Source organism: Ambystoma mexicanum, chromosome 8, assembly GCF_040938575.1.
Source record: "Ambystoma mexicanum isolate Mex_15411 chromosome 8, UKY_AmexF1_1, whole genome shotgun sequence".
In the NCBI taxonomy this organism is placed as follows: Eukaryota; Metazoa; Chordata; class Amphibia; order Caudata; family Ambystomatidae; genus Ambystoma; species Ambystoma mexicanum.
In genome coordinates, this window is record NC_090929.1 from 542,304,709 (window position 1) to 542,325,255 (window position 20,547).

Below are 20,547 nucleotides of genomic sequence, written 5' to 3' on the forward strand. Positions count from 1 at the left end.
GATAGTTTGGCATCGTCTAGGGCCGCCAGAGTGGCAGTGTCAAATTGAGAAATCCAGGTTTCAGTGAAAGCACGAAGGTCCAGGGGAGGACAGTTGGAGTGAAAGTAGTCAGTGATAAATGAAGTTTTGTTGCATACAGACTGAGCATTCAAGAGTGCAATGTTCAGTTGATGAGGTAAGGAAGAGTATAGTAGTTGAGTCTCGGAGAAAGAGAGGCGAGGTGAATAGGTATTAGAGAAGTTATGGTTAGCTTGTCGGCTTTGTTTGTTGGAAGGAGGTGGAAGAGACATGGAGTAGTGGGAGTTTCGAGTTTTATAATAGGGATAGGAAAGGAGGAAGTTGTAGCCTGAATGGAAAAAGCATAGGGAGAGTGGAGTAGGAGGAGCAGGAGGAGCAGGAGTGTATGCCTTATAGGCGAGTAGCACAGTGTGTACAGGCAGTACAGTTATTAGGAAGCCTGGGGTACTCACAGGTGCAGGTGTATGCAATTCGTTGTTTTAGTGGAATGTTGTGTTGGCAGTTAGATTTGAAGGTTGTCTGTGTGCTGTGTGCAGGGCATTTGTGTGGCAATCTGTGGCAAACAGGGGCCAACAGGGAATACAGAATGAAATTGAGAAGGATATAATAGCAACCCTTAGCTCTGTCTTCCCTTTGCTCTGGGTGCCCGGGCGAATGGACGCCCAAGGGGCAGTGCTTATATACCCAAAGCAACATGGTATTAACTTTCTTAGAGGTCACAAGGGCAGTCTCTAGGTCGATCCTGGATGCTTCTTCTGGGTATCCAGACCTCTGCAGGCAGCCTCGGGGCGAAGGAAAGAGGGCTTCTGGAGGTGTTGGGGTAAACTCTGTGTTGCTCCTAGCCCAGTTGAAGCCCCTTTTAGAGGAGGAAAGACCTTCCAAAGATGGCAAGTTTGAGGTCAGAGGTCACAGGGGTAAGTTCCTAGATCGATTTCAATTAAGTTGGAACCAAGTGTTTGGTGGTGGCGTCACCTTGTAGCAATTGTGGTGGGCAGCCGGCCTGCACAACAGTGCAGACCCGACCAGTGGGAGGAAGCAACCCCTGAAGCGAATCCTGGCAACAGTTTTATCCACAAGGCGAGAGCGGGACCCATATGAAACAGACGTGGTGGAAAGTGAACTGCAGATATACCAAGAAGCTGCGAGAGAAAGTCCAAAGTCGTACAGGTACCGACAACGTTACCCCTGAAAACAGAAGGCAATACAGGGAACGGGAATACAGGAAAGTTAAAAGGGACTCAGCATAAGTTAAACAAAACTCGAGCAAACACTAATGGGAAAAGAATTGGAAATTAGTAGATGAATCAGAACAATATTAATGAGATAAAGAGAAACACACAAACGACAGAGTGGGAGAGAAATAGAATTCGAATCCTATTGCCTCAGGAAAAGGGAAAGGTCCACCCATATAGCGAAGATACGAAAGAACAGAAACCAAATAGACAATTGGGGAGTAATGAACCATGAGGTCAGGAAGATAAATATCATACATGAAAGAGCACCCCAGGAAGAGGTGAACTATACTTAGGAGTTGAGCAAACAAAATTCTGGAGAGGAAACCCATATACAAGGGGGTCTGAAGTCCTACGAGAGAGGGAGAAGTAACTTGAGCAGAACAAATATAATCTCTAAGAAAGAGAACAAGGAAGCTGCCTGTCCCCAAAAAGAACTGCAGAACATAGTCCAAAGGATAAGCAGATACGATTTACACATGGACTATTGAGTAGAACAATATAATCAAGAAAACCCATGTATTTAGTATTTTAGTATTTATTTTATTTATATAGCGCACCAGGCCACAGGGCATCCGGGGGTGTCACTTAGTTACAGGCATAGAAACAAGACAGTGAGTTATGTACAGTCATTACATTGGGAGAGAATATGTATAAGGGTAAAGAATACACATTAAGCAAATTGTGTACGTTATAGACGAGATACAGTATATATACAGATTACAGTAAAGGAAGTACCAGTGGGCTGTTAGCAGAAAATTGTGGCTCATGTGCTAAGGATCACAGTCCAGGCAGTTCTTGGGCAGACAACCAGGTTTTGACTTTGCGCTTGAAGGCCGGGAAGGTAGGTTCGGCTCCGAGAGGATTAGGTAGTGAGTTCCAAAGTTTTGAAGCTAGGACAGGGAAACTGCGACCACCAGATCTCTGGAGGTTGAAGCGTGGAATAGCATGTGAAGAAACAGCACCCAGGATAAGGGAGTCATTCTTCTGGCCTTAATTAGACTTAGTCAGATAGGTTAGATTTGGACAGTGGACAGACTTGTTTTGGACATTCATTGTGACTGACGAGCACCTTAGTAAAATAGGCAGGGAACACCCCATAGACATAGGGAATAGTAGGCCTTATTTTACTTTATTACTAAGGAGTGTGGGAGCCCTTCTACTGAGAACGAACATGGGTCAAATACCCTGTTCTAGGGAACTTCTTCCAATCAGGAAGGTCTACAACCAAGTTTTAGCTAACTGCACCCTTCACAGAGGAGAAATAACTTTAAGTAACTATATGGTAAAACATTTCTTTATAGCGAAGCTTCCTTCTTCTGATCTTCCACAGTTCTTATAAATGCATTCAAGGACTTCATTAGCAAAAGAAGCTAAGTGATAGAGTAGGATGGAATCAAGTCACAAGAAATATGTGCTAGCTTCAGAAGTCCAATCACTATGAAGAGTGGGGCCTAGTGCCCAAATGTCACAATGCTTCTCCCCAGAAAGTGTCTGATGTAGATTCTTATATTGGTGAATGTTCCAGAGACGATAGGCAACAAAGTTACTGGTAGGTAAAAATGTGTTTATCTCTTTCAGGTACAACAGCTTCAGATGCGTGATCAAAAATCTGTGGATATTCTAGGTTTTCTTCTAAGGAGAACATGGGACGGGCTTTGCGTTTACTTACCACCCCGACTCTGATTTTCCCAGGGCACTAGATAGAACTGGGGGGGTCGCTGGAGGTAGGTTTCACTGCTGTTGGGGCCAGTGAGAGGTTCCCAGGAGCTGCAGGTGCAAGGATTCTTCAGGTCGGGTCGAGAAGCTAAGTGCAACCCTTCGCAATGGAGAAATGCAGGAAGCACTGATGCAAACCTCTTCAGGACTCTTCACAAGATGGTGGGAGGTGAGTTCCAGCGATAACTTTACAAGAAGCCTTTGGACACTCTCCTCAAAGTTTACAATATAGCCATCCACAAATATGCAAATGGTTCTCTGCTGTACATAAGAGTAAATAGCACGTAGGACATCATTCATCTCCGTGATTACCTAGCCATCATCCAGTCCTGGATGTCAACTACCTACCTCAAACTAAACCCATCCAAGACTGAATTTGTCCTCATCGGTCCGCCCTCTACAAAACCACTTGTCCAATAATGGCTCAATGATATGCATCTAGAAGGAGTTGATTCACAACCCTCAGACTCAGCAAAATCCTTAGGCGTCATCATTGACAGCAGCCGGTCTCTCCAGAAACACATAGCCAAGAGAGCCCAAATAGCCTGGCTCAATATCTCTACCCTTGGAAAAATCAAACCCATCATCCCGCTGCAGGACTTCCGGACCGTAGTGCAGACGCTTGTGGTCTCACACATCAAATGGGGGAAATGCTCTCCCGACGGGGCTCCCAGCTGCTCCCTTGGCTCCCTAAAAGCAGTCCACCATGCTGCAGCACATCTTATTACAGGTGCATGGAAATTTGACTAATTAACCCCATCCTACACCAATGACAATGGCTTCCACTCTAAACCAGCATAATGTTAAAGACTGCATGTATCATCTACAAAGCAGTCCCGAGTAGCACACCAGCGTATCTGCCAGCTAAGCTCCACATATCTGGTGGCACACACGCCTTGTGCAGCAAATCGACCAGCTGTCTTGAATCACAGCTCTTCCGCAAAGAGAGGATCAGCTATAATCCTTCTCTTCTTATGCACCTACCCTGTGGAACTCAATCCCGGTGTGTGGACAAAAAGGGGCTGCCCAGGACAGTAATAGTAGTAACACTGTAACAGGGAGGTAGTTCTACCCTATAGTGTTTAAATATTTGCAAAGTAATTTAAATGCTGCATTGTTTGAAAACTTGTGAAAAACACATCTAGATGGGACATTCAGCATTTTATCCCTTCAGAAAGCTACTTGTGAAAACAGATAGATATTCAAAATGTAGTTATACAGCTTTGTATTATTTAGCTGATGTGCTAACTGTTTAAAAAATGTTATGAAAATAATCAATGCAGTACAAAGTTGTGCAATGTACGAAACAACAATATGTTCATTTCAGGGCATAATAAATGCACTATAACATACGAAAACCAAGTCGTAAGGTGATCAGAACATTATGAGAACAGATTGAATGAACACACATACGAAAAACAACTCATAAGGTAATCAGAACGCCATGAGAACAAATTAAATGAACAGAGTAGTAACTGATTTAGTGAATTGGAGACTTAGATTAAGGGTCTCCTGTGCCCAGCTAGAATATGAACTCGATCCCTGTGTCAGCTCTGAATGCCCCCACAATTCTCCAATTTTGCAAATCCCTCAAAACATGGCTCTTTCAACAACACCTGACCATGGACTAATTCCAATCGACTCACATACCGACGCACAGACCTCAGAGCGCTGTGCTACTGCTAAAAGATGGCAGCCCAAATGCTGGCTAGCCACACTCTGTACAACGCTCTGCTGCTGTGGATGTAGGTCCGTACTTTAAACAATAAAAATAACATTGAAATAAAATGCCCACTGCACACAGGCGAAGGCAGGTGTCCTTACAGTCACGGTTGAAGAAGACCTTCCATAGCAGGATTGCTTGAAGCTGGGAGGTCAAAATTAAGCAGGAAGGCGACTTACACCACAAGCTGGTGAGGGGTCAGAAATGAGAAACTGACACAAAGTTGTAATTTCCTCATTATCAGCCATTTTTATTAAACAGAAATGGGTTGGATAAACTCCTCTCTAGCCCTATCCTAAGGAGAGTTTCCGTGCCTAGGAAACTATAACTAAAGAACAGTCTGTGTCAAGTCGCCTAACTTCTAAACTGTCCTTGTGTCCAAAAACTTTATGATCTGACCATCACACTAGAAATTAACAAATAAGGGTGTAAGGAAATGTCTGACTTATGGTTGGCAAAAAGTGTTCATAAACAAAGTAAATAGATAAATCCAACAGAAAAGTATTTTCCAAAGTGAAACCCTTGGATCCAGAGGGTCCTTTCCTTTCCCTAAATATTTAAAGATGAGAGCAAAAGTGTCTTTCAAACAACAGTTTCTTCGGTTCTCTAAATGAACTTCAGAAAGTTCCTGAGCAGACAAAACATTCCATAACATTCAGCTCTTCCTTAGTTTCTTTGTACTGGATTCATAAAAAGGTTTTATTCAGATGACAAAGTCGATACAAGGTTTTCTTTAACTTCTCTTGTACTTTGGTGGATTACCCGATGTGCTTCTTTATCAGTAATCCTCTTGTGAGCTCTTCATATTTCTTGGTGTACTGCCAGGTATCTTGTCACAATATTAAAAGTCGTGGTTCAACTTCAAATACCTGGTGCATCTACCCACCAAGACCTCCTCCATGTGCTTCCCAGATTTCCCGGTAAACTTCTCTGCCAGGTCTTTTGCAACATGGGTAACTTTCCTTCTACAACTTTTAGTGGATCTCCTGGTATACTCCCTTGCCAGGAATCCTCTGGTGGATTCTTCAAAGCCCTGGTGTACTCCCCTGCCAGGTGGTATTGCACAATTTAAAAGTTTGTATTCAGTTTCAAGTGCCTGATCTATTTGGCTGCCAGGACCTCCCGTTTATATTTTTGGTGGCTCTCCCGGTATACTCCACTGCCAGGAATCCTCTTATGGGTTCCTACAGATCCCCTAGTGTAGTTCTCTGCCAGGTATCTCCCCCCACCCACCAAATGGCAACTCCCTGGTGTTTGTTTAAGTTAATACTGGCTCCAAATTTCCCCACATTTACATCTCATACCTGGGGACTTCATCAAGTTTGGCCGTTGCACTTTATCTTGTCGGTATTCAAATACTCTTAATTCATTCACTTTTTTACATGCCTGTCTATATGCCCAAGGGTCCCCAATGGCTCTCGGCAGACTCACCATTGGTTTTCAGCGTCCCCGACAATTGGAGTGTCTCTGCGATGAAGCTTCTTCTCTGGGACAGACTCTTTCACACTGTGGACCTTCTTCCAGCATTTCTTTCAGCTCTGTGCTCACGCACCGGCTTCTCTCAGTGGCTTGGACCGGAGAATGCTGTTTCCTGGCATGACTGTATCCCCAGGAGCTGTGCTGCTGCTCTAACGGTCCTCCAAACGTGCCTGCTGCTCCTCGCATTCCTTTTGGCCACGCCAGTAGGGGACTCTTGCGTTTGCGAGCTGCTGCAGGAATTTGCCGGTTCTCTCGACTTCCTTCAGCATGTTCATCTCCCGTTCTGCATGCATTTTGAGTGCAGATGCCATTTTTAAATGTCCCTCGCACTCGTGATTCAACCAAACAACTAGTCTGCATCTTCAGTTTTGGGTTTCTTTCAATAGGCATCAACTCCTTCCTCCTCTTCCTCCTCGTCTCAGTACTTGAGGGGTTAAAGGTGTTGAAGTCCATAGAGATTATGTGATTTCTAAAATAATGTTGTTTAGGAGTCTTAATTAGAAAAAAAATCAGAAACAGGAGATGTTGTGTGCATTGTATATGTTGGAGGTATGAAGGGAATTTTGTCTAGAGTGATTTAAGTGCCGGCGAAGAAAGTGGAACGGCAAGGGTTCTAGCGATGTAGCTCACCAGAGAGCTGGTCAGTCCACCGGGTGGTTCTGGGACACTGCGAAGGATCAGGATGGTTGGATCCTCGAGAATGGGTTGAAACAAACCGATTGGTCCCACCAGTCCAGGGGTGGAAGCACCGCACAGAGCCTTCGCAGATCAGGTAGTCCAACAGGGCCAGACACAGGAAGGGATGCTGGGCCTCGTCGGGAGTCTTCTTCGGATCTTCAGTCGGATGTTCTTCTACACAGGATACTTGGCTCCAACGCTGATCTGAAGAAATGCTGCACAAGTCCTCTTCTAAGCCCGACAGATAAGTGGTACTGGCAACTGTTATACCCTGGAAATAGGCAAATACTCCCTAAAAAATAAAATAGGGTTAAAAAATACTCCCAACAAAAAAAACAGAAACCGACACTTAGAACTTGTGCCCCTACTTTCACCCACACAGCTCCAAAGATATGTTTGAACCGGTAGTGCAAGTAGTACTACAGCAAAAAACTACAATCAAATGCCTGATCGCAAGACATAAACATGTATCTTTCAATGTGCATGAATAACTAGGTGCAAAGAAATAATTAGTAAAAAAAAAATGTATGTTTACCATTTAAAACATATTTTTACTCCCTTATAAAATACACTCATTGGGAATTCAACTTACATTTGTAATCCCTAAAAATAATTTTACTCCCAACTTTAAAAAAGAGTGAGCAAAATACTCCCACTTCCAAATCTTATCTGGAGCACTGCCTCTTCTTATCCAAGATTCTGCACTGTGCTGACTCTGCCCCCATCTCTCGGATACACGCTGATTTCTCTTCAGTGACAATTATCGCAGTCGACTGGCCTAATATCCTTGGAAAGCGGGATGTTTAATATCTCCCTCTGAAAGTTTTTAAACTATGCAGATACTTGACTTAATTTCAATTGTACATTACCAACTGGCAAATTGACATAATGCACATCGATTTTGGTTCAGTCATTCAATGGGAGGTACTTATCGTCATGTTCCGCACCCTTTTGCTTTTTTATTATTTTTCGTACTAGTAGAATGTGCCCTCTCTATTCTGGAAAATGGACTGCTTCCGTAATGTGGGATGACCAGACTGTATTTTACCTTTATCCTGTTGCGCATATATTTGGCTTCGGATGCAGCATTCACATTGACTCAAGAATATGCACGGTACTTGCTCAGTCTGGATGTACGCTTCTCCTTGTTTGGGATCAGGAAGTTGTGTCCATGTTTCTATAAACCCATTTACTGGTTCCACATACTGTTTCACTGGGTATATGTAGACGGTAATCCACTGTACTTCCATATGCTTCTGTGGCCGTACTAACATTATTATGATCTGAAAATATATTTACGGAAATTAATGGGTATCACACAAGATTTTGGTGGCTCTGATGCAATACATATGGGTTATATTTTCTTTCCTGCTTACAACCCTTCTCTGGCGGTCCAAATAAAGTTAATTTCCGTTAGTCCTCCTCACTCATAACCTTTAGGCCCTATAGAAGTGTGAGTCGGTCTGGCGCCAGCATAGTATGCCATTTCGTGGTCAGTTACATCACTTACTACGGAATGTCTGCACTGTTGGAGCTGATCGTTGATCTTACTAAGACTCGCATGAAGGAAATGTATTGTTTTTGCTATTAATGACTTCCTTATAAGCAAGATTTATGAATGTCATTCCTAGTTTTGAAGTATTTCAACAAACTGATCAGATCATATGTGCTTCTAGTGAAGCACCTGATTCTATGTTGGGTATGATGTTGCCCGGAATGTTATAACATATTTTGGAGGATTGCTAGGGGCCTTAGGTTGTAGGGATTGCTAAGTGTACATCTATATACAGTTTCCAGTATTAATTGCCTGTGACTGAATGCAGATTTTCGGAATCTAACAGAGGTCTGGCCCTTTATCACCTGCCATGCTGAATTTTCTTGATATTTGTAGGGGTTTAATGAATTTCACATTTATAACGTGTTATCTTTTGCTAGAAAGACAATGCTGTGTATGGTCCATTTTTAATAATTCTCCATTTGACATTTTAGATATTGTGGTAGGAATAGATAAACTTAGTCACCAGCTAGGAGTGAATAGGGAGGATGTTCAGGGACATCATTTCACCAAAATGCCAGCGGTAGCAGAAGTGACATCACACGACCCTTGGCTCCTGATTACATCACAGGAAGTGATGTCATTTACCCCCACTCAAAGTGATATCGCGGGACGCGATGGAACACGACCTTTCACCCGTTGACAAAACAGGAAGTGGCATCACATAGCATTGTACACTACCAAAAATATGGTTACGATATCACTATAATGTGATGTACATTTCATCCAAGAATGGATCGCCATATGTATCGTTAAGATCAGTGTGTATAGGCCCATATTACCAAATTACTGTGAATGCAAGCAGACGTCCATGACCAAATGATAATGATGTGTTATTATAAAGCACTAACGCTTAGGCGCATTATATAGAAAAAATATACACCCAATATCACCCAACCTGTGTTGGTACTCATTTATCGACCGCAGAAGGATGAAAGGCTGAGTTGAGACATTTAAGAACGGACTAAATCAGTGACTCACCCCCTGAAGTGTGCCTGAAATAAACCTTTAATGAGTCTAGCAATTATTGTATAGAATTCCAGAAAGACACATTATTTGGTAATACTATTCTTTCTTATTTAGGGTCAGTGCTGAAAGTGAGACTTGCGGCACTCCTGTTCTTATTTTTCTTCTTTTTTGTAAGGGGCCTGAACAAGAAAGCCAGCCACTCCAGAAGTAAAGAGCCACATGGTGCTGGCCACAGACCAGGAGCTTGCATTACACACAAAAAAAGTTATTTTAGGTTTTTTTTTTTTTTTTGGAGGTCGCAAGGGAGACCACAGAGGTCACAAGGGAGACCGCGACCTCCGACGATCCCTAAATGACGTCCCTGAGGATGTTTAAAGATTCGAAGTAATTTTCAATTTTGATAGAGTTCATTAGAAATTAGAAGAGGTGCCTGGAGTATAGGACCTTTTTTAAATGTTTAGTTCGTATTATAAGTTGAAGTTTGTGTTGGTGTCTAGTATTTTCTCAAGAGGGTGGGTGTTTGGGTTCTTTACTATTTGTTTTGTATAGAGACTAGTGCATTTCAAGGAATGTGAAAGGATGAACGGGGTGATGATGGATACATTTGTTGATGAAATGTGTATTGCGACCTGGAACGTGAATGGGATCAATAATTGAGTAAAACATTTTTTAAACTATTTAGATGACATAAAAACCGACATTTGTTTTCTGCAGGAGACTCATTTGTTGCAGGATGAACTTGCCAATCTGGATTGGGTTGGGAAGGTTTATGGCTCTTCGTTCAACTCTAGATCTAGAGGCGTTGTGATTTTAATACGCAAAAATGCACCTGTACAAGTACTAAAAGAATCCTCGGATAAGGAGGGTAGGATAATCGCATTGTCTGTGAACATTCAAGGGGTAAATTATGAACTTTTTTAACATTTATGCACCATCAGTAGATGATGGATCATTCTTCAGGCAGGTGACTCAGATGATCCAAGATCTAAACGCACTGAACGTTCTATTGGGTGGAGACTTTAATGCAGTCATTGACCCCATAATGGATAAAAGCAAGTGTAGATTGCATAGGAAAAATGATAATCACTATTTGGCGCTTCAGGCTCTCATTAAGGAACATAAATTTAAGGATAACTGGAGATTAGAGTATCCATACGTGAGGGAATACAGTTTCTACTTGGGCGCTCATGATATCTTTTCTAGACTAGATATGTTGCTAACTGCTGGCAAAATGGCAGAAAATTATCGTACAAGCAAAATTGGAAAAATACTTTTAACAGATTATGCTCCTGTGGCTATGTATCTGAAGCTAGATTTCAAGCTCTGCAGGTCGTTTACACGGAAGATGAATACATCAATTCTGAGTGATGAGAAGATTCTGGAGAAGATTGTCTCTGAGGCAGAACACTTTGTGGAAGAAAATCATTCTGGGGAGCTAAATGCGAAGACAGTATGGGAAGCTTTCAAGTGTACTATGAGAGGCGGGGGCGGCGAGGGGTTCTACTCAGTCTGTCCAGCAGCAAAAAGAAAAGGCTTGAGAAGGAAAGACAAGATCTATATCTACGAATCTGGGGTCTTTCACAAGAACTGATTGAAGAACCGAAAAAGTTAAAGAGTTGCAGAAACTGAAGATGCAAATGAAAACTCTGCTGACAGAAAGGGCTGAGCGGAGTTTGTACGAGCTAAAGTGTTCCTATTATGAAAAGGGGGAAAAATGCGATCGGTGGTTGGCGCACCGATTGAGGAAAATGAATTCTGACAGGTCTACAACTTCAATTACAGGCCCTAATGGTTTAACCACGTTCAATCTCAAAGAGATTAATGACATATTTAAGAACTATTACATGAATTTATATCACAATAAACCTAAGATATCTGGAATGGGAGAACATTTTTGGGGAAATCTAGAGATCCCGAAGATTTCGGAAATTGAACAGAAATCTCTTGAGGAAGAATTGACGATCGAAGATTTGAGAAAACTATTAATAAGTTGAATACAGGGAAGTTGCCTGGGCCCGACGACCTTCCAGTTGAATTCTATAAGATTTTACTGAATGCTGCCCTTAATTTAATGAAAGATCTGTTTGATTCATCACAAAGAGATGGCCTTTTTTCTCACTCGACTAGTCACACTATGATTTCGGTGTTTCTGAAAAAAGGGAAGGTTGAGAATCAGCCATCGAGTTACCGCACAATTAGTTTAATAAACACGGACAACAAAGTTCTGTCCAAGGTTTAGGCCATGCAGTTGGAAAATTGGCTTCCAAAGTTAATCCATGATAACCAATCCAAAGTTAATCCATGATAACCAATCCAGATTTATACAGAACAGACGTACTTCGAGTAATATATGCAGATTAATCCACAAACAATTTCACAAGCCATGGACTCAAGTGATGACATTGCGGTTTTGTCTTTGGATGCCAAAACGGCTTTTGACTGCGTTAATTGGAACTATCTTTATTCTGTGCTGTGCAAAATGGGTTTGGGTGAGAGTTATATATCTTGGATTACTTTACTGTATACTAATCCGACTGCAGATATAAATACTAATGGATTAAGATCGGATATTTTCTCACTAAAGAGAGGTACCAGGCAGGGTTGCCCACTGTCCCCACTTTAGTTCATAATTGCTGTTGAACCTTTGGCCATCACACTCAGATATGAACGTAGGTTAAGCGGGGTGAGTTGTTGGGGTGCGGAACAGAAGATCTGGTTCTATGCAGACGACCTGCTCTTGTTCTTGAAAGATTTGGAGCACTCATTGCCCATTTATCTAATTTCAATGGGACGTTTGGATCTAAAATTAACTGGGTGAAATCGGAAGTGATGCCTTTGACAGTAACGTGTAAAAAATCATTGATTACTTCTTTGGGCTTTAAGTGGTGTGCTGAAAGGTTGTGGTAGTTAGGCATATAGTTAACACCAAAGATTGAGGACATAGTACAAGAAAATCTAAAGGAGCTTTGCAGGGATTTCAGACTAGACCTGGAGAGATGGCTGATACTAAACCTATCGCTACAGGGGAAAATCATTGCCTTAAAAATTACCTCTACTGAAGATTAACTATGTGCTTGGTATGTTGCCACTGAAAATTGGCCCACATTACTGGAAAGAAATGGATAGGCTCGTGCAGAATATTATCTGGGATAACAAACCTCCAAGACTTAGGCTTTGGATGTTGCAATTGCCTCTGGAAAAGGGTGGTCTCAGAGTTCCAAATTTTAACGCTTATCTGGCGTTTATGGCTCAATTTCGTGCCCCATTCCTCGATGATAATCCAGATGATTGGGCGATTGCAGAGGCAAGTCTTGCAGGGCCATTGATGCCTAGGACAATTCTATCAACAACAGCAAGACCTGGGTGTAAGGTGAATCCCACCACTGATTTTTTGCAAAGCTCCTGGAAAAAACGTCTTGGTCTCATGGGTGTTGATGCGCTAAAGGTCCCAGAGGCTTCAATCTGGTCTAATGCAGGGATTAAGGACAATGGGAGAACTCTAATTTGGCCAGAATGGTTTTTGAGAGGAGTCAGGTGGATTGGGGATCTTCAAAAGGAAGGGAAATGGCTCACGGCTAATGGAGTGAAGGAAAACTGGGATATCAGAGGCTTTTCGAGAAATGGACTACCGAAGTTGAAAAAAGGCATAGGAAAGGTGGAATTGGGGAATGTGCTAAACTTAGACCTATGGCATATTCAGTTACTAGCTTATGTTATATTTGCTATTGAAAAAATATCCCGCTCGTGGTTTACCCAACCATAGAGTTGGTCCATATAGAATTATATAATTATAGAGACCATTCATGTATTTCACACCACAAAGTTACTTGCCTCCCAGCTTTCTCATGGCAATGTGACAAGAGGGAGTGAGAAACCCACTAATCTGGGACTGGGAGGCCTACTAGGGAGTAATCCATTGCCAGTCCTATCCCTGAGGGGAATGGTGGTATTTGAGAGGGTCCCAATCCCTGCACCCCTTACCCCCGCCTTGTGAAAGCATGTCTTGTTGCAGTCCACAACCAACTCAAACCATGCCTCCAGTACAAGACAGTCTTTCTCTTTTTTCTAGAGAAAAAGCACCAGAACCAGCAACTCAACAGAGACCTTTACAAGGGACTCCTGAGCCAGTCGCCAACACCGTGGAAACACCAGCACCAAACAGCATCAGCAATCCCGTTCAATCAGAGAACTAACCCAGGAACAGAGACGAAGCTGCAACACCCAGGCACACCAGCATGGCCAGTCCTTACGAGCAGTGGAGAGAGAGCGAGCTGCAGCAAAGAGCTGCAGTCCTATACAGCAGGTTGAGGAGCTGAGCAGTGCTGCTAGGAAACGCCAGAGAACAGACGCAGAGGCTGTCAATTTCCCTAGACCACCAGGGAATGAAGGGGGAACAAAATCCTCACTCCCCCATGAACTTTACCTGGGAAACTATCACCTGGAACACAAACTCTAACATTGCCCTTCCCAGGACACCATCGCTTTTATTCTGCAGCGAAGGCTCAGAGACAAAGTGGGTGGTGATTCCTAGCCTGCTTTTTGTAATATTTGAAGACGGAGCCAGATTGGCCAAGGAAAGAGAGACAGTTCACAGAAGGGGTGCGCTATGGAAGCAGAAAGTGTGGTTTTTTTTCGGGTGAGGTCAGAGGAGATTGCGGTGGAAGACCAACAGACCAGCAGGAGGGAGAAAGGAGTGGTGGAGTGCAGAGGCAACCTTTGGAAAAGAAAGTATTGGTTGAGTGGAAGTGGTACTGCTGTGTGAGGGTATGTGTGTTTGGCAATTGAGTAGAGACTAGAAAGTGTAAGGAGTGAAGTGAAATGGTGTTGGGTGAAAGGGGGATGTTTTGAGTAGTAGTGGAGTAGGAAGTATTAGTTGTGGGTGTTAGGGAGAATTCTCTGTTTAGGCTGAATTTCCTAACCTAGTGAGTCTCCCAGCAGCTTTGCTGGATTTCTGGAGTTTGTTTTTTTTCTCCTGCCAAGAGTGAGACTCTTTTCCTCCCACTCTTGGACATGATTTATGGTGTTCCTTTGAATGTTGATGTGTTTCATGGGCTATGGGGTCTTTTACTCCATAGGGTCTCATATGTTTTTTTTATGTGTGTTACACAGCACCCTCCGTGCAGTAACACAGGGGTGTCATAGTGACCCCCCACCATAGACTACATAGCCTGGGACTGACTACTGTCTCCCAGGGCATGTAAAGTCACCATTGGCTTTACTAGACCCAAATTACTAACAGAACCAGTACAAACCATCATATTGTGGACGTACTGGTAGGGGCAATTCGATTGCCCCTGGGTCTGTTATTCGAGGGGGCACTGTCCCGTCCCCCCTCGTCGAGTTTTGGCTGGTGGCAGTGGATACTACTTTTTATATTCAACCACAAATATATCTCTAAGGGATTTTCCCATAGTTCGAGGCTAATACTTTTTAACATAGCCTCCAACATATCGCCGGTTTATTTATTTAATATTAATTCACCAGTTGTTGTTTTCTGCCAGAACTCGGTTTTAAAATGGCGTTTGTGTTCGCCTCTGTAACTCCAAACCAAAGGTCGAGCCCTTTGTTCCACTTTTTGGCGGGCTTCTCCACAGAAGCCTCCAAAAGTATGCCACTCTGTCTGGGTACCACAGGGGGTGTGGGAGGGGGTTTAGGCACCCTGGACTGAGTTACCTTGGTAACTCAAGTCGAACTCTTGTGTGATTGACCCAAGTGGTGAGTCGGCCGGCTCACCACTTAGCATGTTTGATTGACAGCTATGCCGAGTGAATGGGGGTGTGCTGCATAAAAGCAGGGCTTTTGGGACTGGAACTTCAGAAGTCGCCACAGGACCTGAAAATCCAACGAGGGAGAAGCTGAGCCGACCTGCTACGACGACACCACCAGTGGAGCCCTTCTGAACCGACTCACCACTTCCCAACGACAGAGGAGATCTCCCTGCTGGAGAGTCTTCTTCCCCTGACTGGTGGGCACAACCAGTTTACCTTCTTTTCTCGCATCCCAGGACGTCTTGTGGTCGAATTGCCCGTGCCAAGCACCCCGGCAACCGGATAGCCACTTACCACGGGACCACGAATAAAAGGACCGCTCCTTTTAATTGAGAACTCAGCGGCTGGTTTCTTCCCCGGCAGTGCAAAAGACTCCTGCTTTCCTCCCAGACGAGATCCTCTCTTCCCCTGGATGAAGCAGCGACTTGCACCCACTGCCAGGAACAACTGCCCCCGCTGGAGCGTTCTCACCATTTTAAGGTACCCTGTCCGCCAGGCCTCCCTTTCTAAATATTGCTACAAGGTAACAATAATCCCTTAACCTTCTGGACTGGCCGACTTGACCATCTAACTGGTCCCTTTCTGTTGATCCAACTCCTTCTGAACTATTGCAAGACTTTTGGGCACTTTTAACCGTGTGACCTTGGACACATTTCGAACAGAGCCTCTTAAAGTGGGTCCGGCCTTGTTAACTTTGACTTTACGGTTTTAACCTGCCCTTTTCTCCTACTGTGTTCTTCCGAAAATGTTGGGATCTGTTTCTATCTTTGCTCCGCCTTTCTCTCCCTTTTTAACCGATTGATTAGAGTGCCATCTTCGTTAAACGCTCACCGCTGTCTGAAAATAAGTGTTGCTTTACTTAAGACTTGTCTAATAATCGTTGAAGGGAGTGCATATCTTTTAGTGACCGTGTTTTTGAACTACTTGATATTAGTGCCAGTGTGTTTAACTAGATGTGTTTCTTTTAAATAAATAATTATATCTCTTTTACACCAAGCTCTGGTCAGTGTTTGCTTGTACTACTGTGTTCTTTTGACCTATTGTGAATACTCTGTATACTGCCTAACTCTTCTTGAGAGAAGTCCGACGGCTCAGCCACAGCTACCAGGTAAATCTGGGTGGTACAGACTGCTACCAATTGGGTTTACTGCCAACCATCTGTGGTCTTAAATCTTTTGCAGTGGTCCCAGAGGGAACTGCAAAGGTTTCAGTCTAACAGTGGGGGAGGTAGTAGTAGCTTTGGAGAGGGAGTGCAGTAGTTGTGCGGCAGGGAGGAATAGTAGTTGTGGGGGAGGGAAGTAGTAGTGCAGAATAGAGGCAAGGCCTAGAAAGAGGGAGGGAGTGACAGCAGAGGGGTATTAGAGAAGGGGAGAACTATGAGGAGTGTAGCAAGAAGACAGAAAATAAAAAGGTGAGCATGAGCATGCCCGATTTACAACCAGGTGTCTTCAAGGCAAATTCCCTATGCCTGTATAACACTAACAATTGGAAAGAGTAGGGACATTTAGGATTTCCCTGAGGGAGCCTAGTCAGAAGACATTGAGGATGCTATCACATGCATAAGTCAGCTTTCAGACATTAGCGGTCAGTATTCTGTAGCCACTAACCTGGGGGCGAATGACATTGTAGGATCCCAGCCGATGGCAGACTACTTCTGATGAGCTGCCACGTCTAAAGTCCTATGAAACAATTTTGTAAAGCTGGCCACGCTACTCAAAACCCCAAGATTGAGAGTGATGGAGGGTGCTTGGCTAATATACCCCAAAAACGGCATTCGGATGGAGAGTTACTAAACACAGAGCCTGGTTGTTTGAACCCCAAGGAGAAGTCATCTAATTGTTTAGTTATATATATTATATTTGTGTCTGCCTCGCACTGATCCTACTCCGCTTCATGACAGTCCCTTATAAGCAGTTTTCTTGGTTTTGCACTAAGTAGTATATAAAATGCATGCAAATCCAGGCAAGCCCGGGTTTGAAAGCATTATTTACACTTCATAGCGCAAAAAAAATGTTAACGCCTCCCTGCATGTAGCAAGGTAATAACATGGATTTCTATGGCATCCGCCAGTTTTATTGGTTCTATGTCATTACCCAGCCTTTTATAGGCCACCTTGGGAGTGGCCTCCAACATGCAGGCTTCTGCCTCCATTACGGGTGAGGTGGTTCACCTCCTAAACCCCTAAGTCATGTGCCCCCTGCCATGCCTCCCATCATGTGTCTTGTCATCCTGTCTACTCGTCTACTCGTCCTCCATCCTCCCTGCCACACACCCTCCTTTTGATCCCCTTCCCCTTTCAGAACACCCCCATCTTGCACCAAACTCCCCCAGGCACTGTTAACGTCCCTCCTATGAGCCCACTGCGAGCCCTGCCTTTTGTGGTGCGGTCTTTTCTGAGAAGCGTTTTTCCTAGGCGGCCTTTTACAGAGACGGTAAAGGATATGTGGCCAAGAGACCAGACACTGTTTATAGCGGACACTAAAAGCGGATACATTTCTTAAGAATTCAATGCATTTACGGCAGCATGAAAATCAGATGCTGGCATAAATGCATTCTTCTTTGGCAGGTGGAACACATGTTGAGGCAGAAACAAAAAATTCCTTCTGTGCCACACACGACCAGCCAAAAATGTGAAAATCATCCAGAGTTTTAAACCACATGTAAAGATTATGCGTACATCATGATTTCACACCTATTTTACCGCCCTTGGAGTGGAGAATGGTGCTGTTAAGAGGGATATCTTACAGAATAAAAATAAAAAAAGCAGCAGAAAGAAAAAAGGGCTATGCGAGAAAAAGAAAAGCCATGACCTTTTTCAAAATACTCTAAACTAGTGTTTTCCTTGACCGCTGAGAACTCTATTTCTACCCCGATTTTGTATGCAGGAGGGTCAGGTTTAGAACCAAGAGAAATCAGCAACTTGCATTTTTTTTCTTAACAAAGATTCATCTTGAGAAGAGGTAAGATGGTACCAATGTACACAATTTCAAATCTTCTCTCTGCATTCAGAAGAGTTGGCTGTTTCTAAGATAGGTTTGCGCTTTAGAAATATCAATAGATAAATACAAGGCATTAGTAATAAACGGGTAGGCCTCAATGACTTACCTGAAGGGTGGAAGCCAACTCCAAAATAGAAAAATCTTTTTTATAAAATGGAAAATAAAAATAGAAAACAAAAAACAAGTACATTTATTGAAAAGGTATAACACTAAAGTTGATGATAGGGAGAACAAAGGCAGAGCTACACATCCTGTTACAAGAGAGCAGATAAAGAAAGTGTGATGGCTTCCCTGGTAAAAAGCTACTTAGGAGCCATCAGACTTTCTGTTCTTTAAATTCACGGTAGACACCTGAACGATATTCTTAAATTTGGATTTGGATCTTTCAAAAAAATGTGTTTAGGAAATATTCGAAGGTTATGAATCCGGGTAAGATCATTTTTGGGAGAAGAGGAAAGCTTTGAATCACCCTTTCAGGCACAAATACAATGTGTGCATTCTAAAAAGGTGATCCCACAGCTTGTTTAACCACCTCTAAAAAGGTAGTCTTCCAGCCCACTTGCTCAATCTCCCTAGATTCCATGGATGCAAATCCTTATGAGCCTCATATAAAAAGCACATTTAAGTCCCACCCACTGGTGGAGGAAAAGTGGACTGAACAGAGAGAAGCCACTTGGGCAGGTGGAATAAAGCCTTGTGTGGCAGATGCAACCTACTGTCTAGTTACAAAGATTCGGTGTATAGGCTTTTAAAATCTTGGACATTTGCTGCGGTATGGTCTAAGGCTAGGAAATGCCATGCATAGGAGTGAAGGGGTTTCTGAATAAGTTGTAGTTTAATTAAATACTCAGATACTGCAACTGTAAAAGAAGAACAATATTGGAAAGACAGATTACGAATTATTGGCTCTCCTCTGCCCAACCAGATGCGAGACTGGAGTAACATTAATTTTTACAGCAAGTTCCAACTCACCGAGGACACTTTGTCTTTGATGGCCCTTCGCACAAGGAAGATTGCAGCCCTGAGCATACTTTTTAAATCATCCTTTGGTGTTCCATTTGGCATCTCATTCAGCTTCCGATATACAGCAAGCAAGGCATCTTCTCGGTAAGACCATGTTTTAGAGTAGGCTCCTGCAACCTAAACAGGGTGAAAATGAGAATCATCGTTTTAATGCCACCCTGCCTTTTCTCCCAGCCTCAAAGGATTGTGTCCCAACTCGAAGACCACGTGAAGGCATAAGCGCAAAGCTTTCAGTTACTGGCAAACACCTCTAGAAACCCTTTCAACATCTTGAATTTCATTCTCAAAGACCACCTCTTGTGCTAAGCCATGTACCTTATTAGTGGCCCATAGACGCTATATACAACCACATACATCACATTGGGATCTGAACTTTGCACTCTTCCATTCACTAGGCGCACTTTACTTTCACCTCAAATCTATAAATGGTCATATACATGTGCCATCAGTTTGAAATGCAGAAAGTGTAACCCTCAAAACTCCTCCATTTATCTCTGGGTGGTACTGTACATATTTTATGACACATTTCGTAATGAGTCCAGTGACGTGATCAGTGCTAAAAGTACAGATAGAAAGTGGACAACTGAGCAGTTCCATTTTGGCTAGGCAACTAATGAATATCCTCAGGAGCATTTATTTTGATAATATTCACTAATAAAAACTCCTTGTTGAAATATTTACATGCAGTTCTACTTTTACTTACATTTACCCTTTGTTTTAGACGAGATTTGCAATGGTTCAGTTAAACGAGCCAACTTTAAGGTCAACAGCAAAAAGTGTTATTTTAGTTAATAAGTCACACATGTCACAGCACCAGCTAATAACCATCCCTGGACGTTGACCTCCAGTTGAAAGCTACAACACAATGCACTGTGGTTATTCAAATTAGCTGAAAAGCTTGCATTTCTAGCTCTATGTGAGATAATTGTCATTATCTTATTGGGCATCGCCATTTTATTCATAGCTTTATCAACACAAGACAGTGCTCAAAGATGGGATAAAGGTCAATGCAATAGTAGAGATAGAAAATCGACAAATCACATTCTCAACTTGTTCATTGACTCTCGACTGGTTTCAAGAGTTTATCTGTTGCTCTTTGGTGTGAGGGAAGGATAAGATGGATACCGTTATGTACGATTTTTACTTTAGAGCTAAATCAACCTCACTTGTGAGAACCCCAGAACTTTTTGCTGGACTGGTTGATTATTTTCCCTATACCTCAGTGAGTGGGAACCTTTTCCCACACTCGCAGATCCTTTTACTCTTTTTATGGGTGTCATTTTTAAGACTCTCAATAGTGTCCTTTTAATTTTATTCTCTTTGACAACATTTGGTAGATCCCTTTTTACTGAAACAGGGTTGCCCTTTGGGCTCCCCTTTTACT

General features: G+C 42.9%; 1 protein-coding gene across 1 annotated transcript in view; it reads right to left on the reverse strand.

The window, feature by feature from the left end:
- The window catches only part of CEP104 (centrosomal protein 104), an 846,942-nt gene that overhangs the window by 412,068 nt on the left and 414,327 nt on the right, over positions 1-20,547 (reverse strand). Inside the window, exon 11 of the mRNA XM_069610252.1 lies at positions 19,113-19,280. Within this exon, the coding sequence (XP_069466353.1) occupies positions 19,113-19,280 (168 nt within the window). The remainder of the gene's footprint in view (positions 1-19,112; positions 19,281-20,547) is intronic.